The 6,912-nt window shown below is 34.3% G+C and overlaps 1 protein-coding gene across 2 annotated transcripts; it reads left to right on the top strand.

Annotated features, from left to right (window-relative positions):
- The first annotated feature begins 4,806 nt into the window (after nucleotides 1-4,806).
- Nucleotides 4,807-6,901, top strand: LOC106309502 (mRNA-decapping enzyme-like protein). 2 transcript variants are annotated; one of them, XM_013746539.1, is made up of 8 exons: nucleotides 4,807-5,054; nucleotides 5,126-5,166; nucleotides 5,241-5,293; nucleotides 5,582-5,726; nucleotides 5,800-5,856; nucleotides 5,994-6,108; nucleotides 6,180-6,614; nucleotides 6,686-6,901. In XM_013746539.1, the coding sequence occupies exons 1-8, from the start codon at nucleotides 4,893-4,895 to the stop codon at nucleotides 6,740-6,742; spliced, it is 1,065 nt and encodes a 354-aa protein (XP_013601993.1). In that variant the 5' UTR covers nucleotides 4,807-4,892; the 3' UTR covers nucleotides 6,743-6,901. The 2 variants fall into 2 exon arrangements, with proteins under 2 accessions (XP_013601993.1, XP_013601994.1); XM_013746540.1 differs by lacking the exon at nucleotides 5,241-5,293 and having other exon boundaries at nucleotides 4,888-5,054.
- The last annotated feature ends 11 nt before the right edge of the window (nucleotides 6,902-6,912 follow it).

Genomic DNA, 6,912 nt, shown 5'->3' with positions numbered 1-6,912 from the left:
ATTTCTTTGAAATATGTTTGTTACAAATACATCTTTATACCATTTGAAATCTCCTAATGTCGGACATCTCAAATTGGTTAAGATTATTTTTTTACTTTCTAATTCTTCTTTTGGATTTCCTATAAAGTGCATGGTTATAGTAAAAATTAATACTTCTACCGCGTTTTGTGTTTCTACTTGTTCTAATTCTCCTTCAGCATTTTCTATTGTTCTTGTTTCAGTATGGTTGATAATTGATTCTCGGGTAACATTGTCTAGTGAGTTATCCCACCAGTATCTCAATGCTCCATTGAATCCTACTATTAATAACGCATGATTGCTTATCATCATTTCCCTTTGCTTTATAGGCCATAGCGGCCATTCCCATTTCTTGTAATAAATTCATTATTTTATATTCTGATCTTACATCAATATTCCATTCATATATCCCGTCTACGGAATACATATTTACGGAATATTTATGGTGTTCTTCAAATAATAAATCCGGTGGAGTATGTCTCTTATAATATGGTTTTGTTGATTTATTATTTTTTATTCGATTGATTATTAGTTCGTCTTCAGTTATTATGGTTGAATTTGACTCGTTGTCTCCTTCATCTATAATATTTATATTCTTGCCCCTGTCTAATTTGTCTAGTCTAGCTGCGATTGACGTTAAAATAGGATTGTCTGGTAATTTTACTTGCATGTTCATTGGTTTAAATATTGGTGGAGTTATGGATGAAAAGGGATGTTGATCTTGTTTACTGGTCTCGTTATTATTTATTTTTATATCTATTTCATTTATTTGTCTAGATATTGTGTGTAATATCTGGCTTTGATAATAGTTTTGCTGAAATATAGATTTTATATCTTGCATATGAATTGGATCTTTATCATCTTTATTTGCTCCGATCTTAAACGGGGTTGCAATAACTTGTCTATTTGCAGTATTTATTTTTAAATCCTTTAGAGGTGGATGGATTGATCTTATTTTGTTTCCATCCGTTTGTTCCAAAACTTGGCTTAGTGTTGAATTTACATTAATTGATTTGAATGGAAAAATTATTTTATTTGTGTTTGCATAATCTTCAAACCATTTAAAAAATGGAATGTCCGTTTCTTTAGATTTCATAAAATTGTACCAATTTTCTCGATATAATATAGTTTCTTCTTTAGGAAAGGTATTAAAATACCATTTCCTTTTTTCCTCATTTTGTTTTGAATAAAAGTTTTCTTTTATGTATTGTTTATTTATTTTGTATGGTTTGTTTATTGATTTAAAGTCTGATAAAGTTGGTGAAGTTGGATACATATCTTGATGAGGCTCGGCTATTGGAGCTTTGAATTTAATTGGTTCTTCTTGCCTAACATTTTGATTTACGCTTTATGTTTCTGAGCTTGTACTGGATTGCCCAGTGCGATATTCAGAAAAGGAAGCTCTCGAGTGGTATGGACTTATTCTAGGTGGTAACGGATCTCTATAAGATCCGAATTGTAACAATATTTTCCCGTCTCTTTGTTCAATTATTTTTGATATATTCTTTTGTTCAAAGTTTCTGGGAGGTTGCGTAATTTCAATTTTCCATTGATCCGGTATAGTTATTTCATCCCAGTTTAGTTGTTTAGGTGTGTATGTAGCCGTTGGAGTGTCTTTGCTATGAACGGCCAAAATCGTTGTTTCACCTTTATTATCTTGTAGTAAACATCTTGGGTTAAATTCTGAAATTGATTGTTTAAAATATACTCTATAGAGTAATAAGTATCCATGTCTTTCGTTTTGAAATTTAATTTCGGGTAAATGAACATTTAAGGTCAGAGTGTTGAGTATAGTTGGGTCGTGTAGACTAACTTGAAAATTAGGAGCGCAATTAAAATACACGGCTCCGTTGCATAGATTTGATTGGACTGCTCCAAGGAGAGAATCTTCGAATTTTAATAAAGTCTTGTCTCTTAATAACATAAGGATGGGTGAATCAATTCCTGTTCTTGATAATGGTTTTATAGCTACTTGAATTAATCTGAAATGAATGTAGTTCAATCCTTTTTGTTTATATTTCTCCAAAGCTAATGAGGATAATAATTTGATTTCTTCAAACTCGTTTTGTAAAGACAGAGTTTGTTCATGTTCTTTTATTGAATAAGCCGTTTTGAAATCAAACGTTCTTATTTGATATATATTCTCAGGGTTAATATGCGGTAATTGATTCTTTGATATTTCTTGATTAAAGGTCGTTATCTTAGTCATTATTTTTCTGGAATTAATAGTTGAATAAGACGCTGAGGTCGACGCAATTCTTGGTTTAAAGAATTTTCTAATCGAAGATGCCATGATTTTAATCCGATTTTAAACTCATAAAATTTTACTAACCGTTTAATTCGACTCAACTGTTGGCTTGCCAACGGTCTTACTGCCTTCTTTGGACTTGCTACCTGGAACACCTACAGTGACAGAGTTTCACTTAGACGGTAAGGTCGTTTTAACGGGTTTAAAATAAATTAAAGTCAGATATCTTGATGGTCAAATTCTTTAGACCAGTTTGCATCGTTTTAGCATCTGATACCAGTTTTATTTAGTTTCTTTTTATTGATTTGTTTACAAAGTTCTTAATTTATTTTTCTTTTATTTATTTGTTGGATTAAAAACAAACTTATGATTACAAAGTTGTGATTAATACTTACTTTTATTGATCTTGATGTTACAATATTTGGTTACAAGGTTGCTGATAGAACTTAGAATTTTACAGAATTTCTAGAGAGAAGGGAGAGCGATTTTTAGAGTGAGAAAGAGCTTGGCGATATAATGAAGAAGATTCGATCTCGAGATTATCATATATGGTGATCTAAGTCAAGGCTGAACCAATGCTAAATGTAGAAAGGTGTTCGGTATCTTTTTACATTTATCCGGCCATATAACTACTAAAGATGGGCATATGGAGTTTTTCAGCGGAAATTTTTTTTTTAACAAGCCTTAAAGGAATTGTGCTTCGCTATTCCATTTGCAGGCCGTGTTTAGACCTTTTTGTCGAACCAGATTTAAATAAGATGGAGCATATCCTTTAGTTTATGTGGTAATTGCTTGTTTTTTTTATCTTGAGATCGAATCCGCTGCATCGGTCGATGAATGCTTATTGTATGAGTTATGTCTCTGGGCGAGATAATCATATATGATGACCTAAATCAAGGCTGAACCAATGCTAAATGTAGAAAGGGGTTCGGTACCTTTTTACATTAATACGACCATATAACTACTAAAGATGGGCATATCGAGTTTTTCTGCAGAAAAATGTTTTTAACAAGCCATAAAGGAATTGTGCTTCTACTATTCCATTTGCATGGCGTGTCTAGACCTTTCTGTCGAACAAGATTTAAAAAATATTGAGCATATCCTTAAGTGTATGTGGTAATTGCTTGTTTTTTTATCTCGAGATCGAATCTGATGCATCAGTCGATGAATGCTTATTGTATGAGTTACGTCTCTGGTCGAGATAATCATATATGATGACCGAAGTCAAGGCTGATCCAATGCTAAATATAGAAAGGTGTTCGGTACCTTTTTACATTTATCCGACCATATAACTACCAAAGATGGGCATATCGAGTTTTTCTGCAGAAAAATGTTTTTAACAAGCCATAGAGGAATTGTGCTTCGACTATTCCATTTGCTTGATGATGTTAGATAAACCAACAGTCCACATTGATTCAATGAAAAAATACTCGTGACTTTGACAACTTTCCAAAGACTTGTAAATTTTAGATTTATAATCAAATTTAAAATGTGATAATCGATGAATTGTCTCGAATTCAATAATTGTGCATTTGTTCACGTGACCAATTATTTTTCTTATTTCACATTTTAACTTTAAAGAATATATGATGTGAAGACAAATTTGATAGTTTAGGAGTCGTTCTTTATAGATTAATTTGATATTGTAGGTTGAGAAACTGATAATCCTTTTCTTTTAGTTATTGTTATAGCTAGTTGATGAACAATATCAAAATATGTTAATTAGTTTTTGTCTATATTTTATCACTGCTTTTTAGGTTCTGAAGTGTCTACAATTTTTTTTAATTGGTTAATGTGTTGACTTGCCAATTAAAATTCACTTAAATGAGGTTTTTCTTATTTGTTTTAAAATGGGTGTACTTAACTAGGAAATTAAATCTACGTTCCAACATGTGTTAGACATTATTTTGTAACATACAAACCTATGAATTTTTAGTGTCTATTGTTGTCAATTGAATTGCAAAACTATTGATGTGTATTTCTCAAATGCGCTAATATATTCGACATATGAGTTGTTACAATAGAACCAGAACAATTTTAGCATTTGATATAAAGTAGAAAACATAATGAAACCAAATGATTTTGCAACACATACCAAAAAAACATTAGTGGTGAGTGTATAAAATACAAATGATTGTAAGTATAAAAGCAGAAAGACAATATAGAACCAAAGCATTTTGCAAATCCACCAAAAAATACCGAAGAATATGAGTGGTGAGGTGAATGTGAAAAAATAAAATTAAAATTCACAAAACTAAATATTAAGCTGGAATAATTTTTACTATATGTTTTAAAATCCTGTAAAAATCAAAAGTATTTCTAAAAGGAATTAAACATTGTTTTTTTTTTTTTGCTGATACTTTTCGAAACTATTGTCTGAAAACAACAAATGGTTTTCTTACCCAAGTTCAAATCAACTCAAGTAGATGTTTCTTCATAATTGGAAAACATACCAAAGGTGTCTTTGGGCCTTTAACGACAGGGCCCAAGCCCAAACGTGGATTACGTTATCGTCTCCAATCCCCAAAACTCACCTTGCGTAAATCACAATTCTAGGGTTCTTCCTCTTAGGTCAATTCAAATCGGATCGCGAGATTTTCACCACATCCGATCTGAACTTAGAAAGATGTCTCAGAACGGGAAGCTGATCCCACCAAATATGGATCAGAACAGTACGAGGCTCCTCAATCTCACAGTTCTCCAGCGAATCGATCCTTTCATCGAGGAGATCCTTATCACAGCAGCTCATGTCACCTTCTATGAATTCAACATTGAGATTAGTCAATGGGTAAGTTGCAGTCACTGATCGTATTATGTTTTGCTTTGTTACTGACTGATCTGTGTTTTGTTTTCAATCAGAGTCGTAAGGATGTTGAAGGGTCTTTGTTTGTTGTCAAAAGGTGAGTACTTTAAGTTTTCAGCTATGTGTGATGTTGACTTTAATCGTCTAAAATCTGATTCTGTTTTGTTTCAGAAATAAACAGCAACCTCGGTTTCAGTTTATTGTAATGAATCGTAGGAACACAGGTCAGCTAGAGAAGCATCAAGTTGGTGTTTTTTTCTTAATCTCTCTGTCTTTGATTAGTTGCTTTCTCATTGATTTGGTTTGATTCAGATTTGTTATAACAATTAGTGATCTATAACATTGATTGAACTTTGTTTTGTCAGTGTTTTAGTTCGTCTAAAGCTAAGGGATATGGCTAGGGAAGTTTTTAGATAGTTAGTGAAATTGGTTTTATATTTTGCTTATCTGGAAACTCTAAGAATCTTGATTTTTTGGAGTTATCAGTGTATTGTTAAATTTTGCGTGGGCAGATAATCTGGTGGAAGATCTCCTGGGAGATTTCGAGTATGAAGTCCAAGGTCCATATTTGCTTTACCGTAACGCATCTCAAGAAGTAAATGGCATTTGGTTCTACAATGAACGTGAATGTGAGGAGGTTGCACGTCTTTTCGACAGGTACTTCCTTATACATAATACTTAGCCTTCTATACTCATTGTGTCTTCGCCTGATGGTTCATTGGCATTGCAGATTACTTAGCGCATATTCCAAGGCAAACCAGAAGCCAAGTACGTCATCTTCGAAAAGGTAAAGACCTTAATTTTTAGATTTAGACACTGCGCAACTAGTTGTTTTTTAGGATGTGGAAGCTAAGATAATCTACGTGTTCAGCTGGTAGATTTGCTTATATGTTAAATTGAGTTTAATTTTTCTATGAACTGCAGCGAGTTTAGGGAATTGGAAGCTGTGCCTACAATTGCAGCTATGGATGGTCCTCTTGAACCATCTTCAACTGCTAGGGATGCCCCTAATGATCCTGCTTTTGTCAACTTCTTCAGCGTAAGTCTCTAAAGCTTTTGATACACACTCACACTATCACCTTCCTCATCATGTTGTTGGCTTGACTGCAGTCAGCGATGACTCTTGGTAACGGGTCTGCAAGTGGACCACCATATCAATCATCAGCAACTCCTCTACAACCTCATCAACCCACCATTGCGCCTCCTGCACCTCTGCAATCCTCCTCTCCTATTATGTCTCACTTTGAGAACAACCCTGATCTTATCAGCAGCAACAACTCCAACGTTCACACGGATCTGGTGACGCCGTCCTCGTTCTTTCCGCCCCCACGGACGATGACACAACCACACCTTGTTCCTGGTTCATCTACTCCCACTGCGCCTCCTCTGAACTTTAATGATGCCTCTCACCATCAGCGCCAGCATGGTACTCCGATGCTCCAGCCTTTCCCACCACCAACTCCACCACCATCACTCGCTCCTTCACACAGTGTCCCAGTTATCAACAGAGACAAAGTCAAAGAAGCCCTTTTGAAGCTAGTTCAGGTTGGTTCTTCTTTTAAAACATTCACTTGACTTTGAGCTAATTCCCAGACCTAACGAGTTGCTTCTGACAGGAGAACGAATTCATCGACATGGTGACCCGAGCTTTACAAAATGCACATCAACAATGAAGCTGAGTAGGGTTGGGCAGTGGGAACAGTGGCGGTTTGGTGTAGAATGTGTAGTTAAAACGTAGTTTAGTTCTCTTTGATACAGTTAAACAAAGTCTTGTCAGAACCTCGAACAGGCGGTTATAAAAGATACTTTGCATTGCTCCCTTGTTTTTAACTCTTGAACATAC

This window comes from Brassica oleracea, chromosome C8 (assembly GCF_000695525.1).
Source record: "Brassica oleracea var. oleracea cultivar TO1000 chromosome C8, BOL, whole genome shotgun sequence".
NCBI lineage: Eukaryota > Viridiplantae > Streptophyta > Magnoliopsida > Brassicales > Brassicaceae > Brassica > Brassica oleracea.
Note: the sequence above shows the minus strand (reverse complement) of the source record. Positions and strands in the feature narration are given on the sequence as shown.

Excerpts from the sequence above, each read along its gene's own strand:
- LOC106309502 (XM_013746539.1), top strand. The coding sequence starts at position 4,893 with ATGTCTCAGAACGGGAAGCTGATCCCACCAAATATGGATCAGAACAGT. Across the intron at positions 5,055-5,125 it reads ACATTGAGATTAGTCAATGG|AGTCGTAAGGATGTTGAAGG; the intron begins GTAAGTTGCAGT and ends GTTTTCAATCAG. Across the intron at positions 6,109-6,179 it reads CTTTTGTCAACTTCTTCAGC|TCAGCGATGACTCTTGGTAA; the intron begins GTAAGTCTCTAA and ends GCTTGACTGCAG.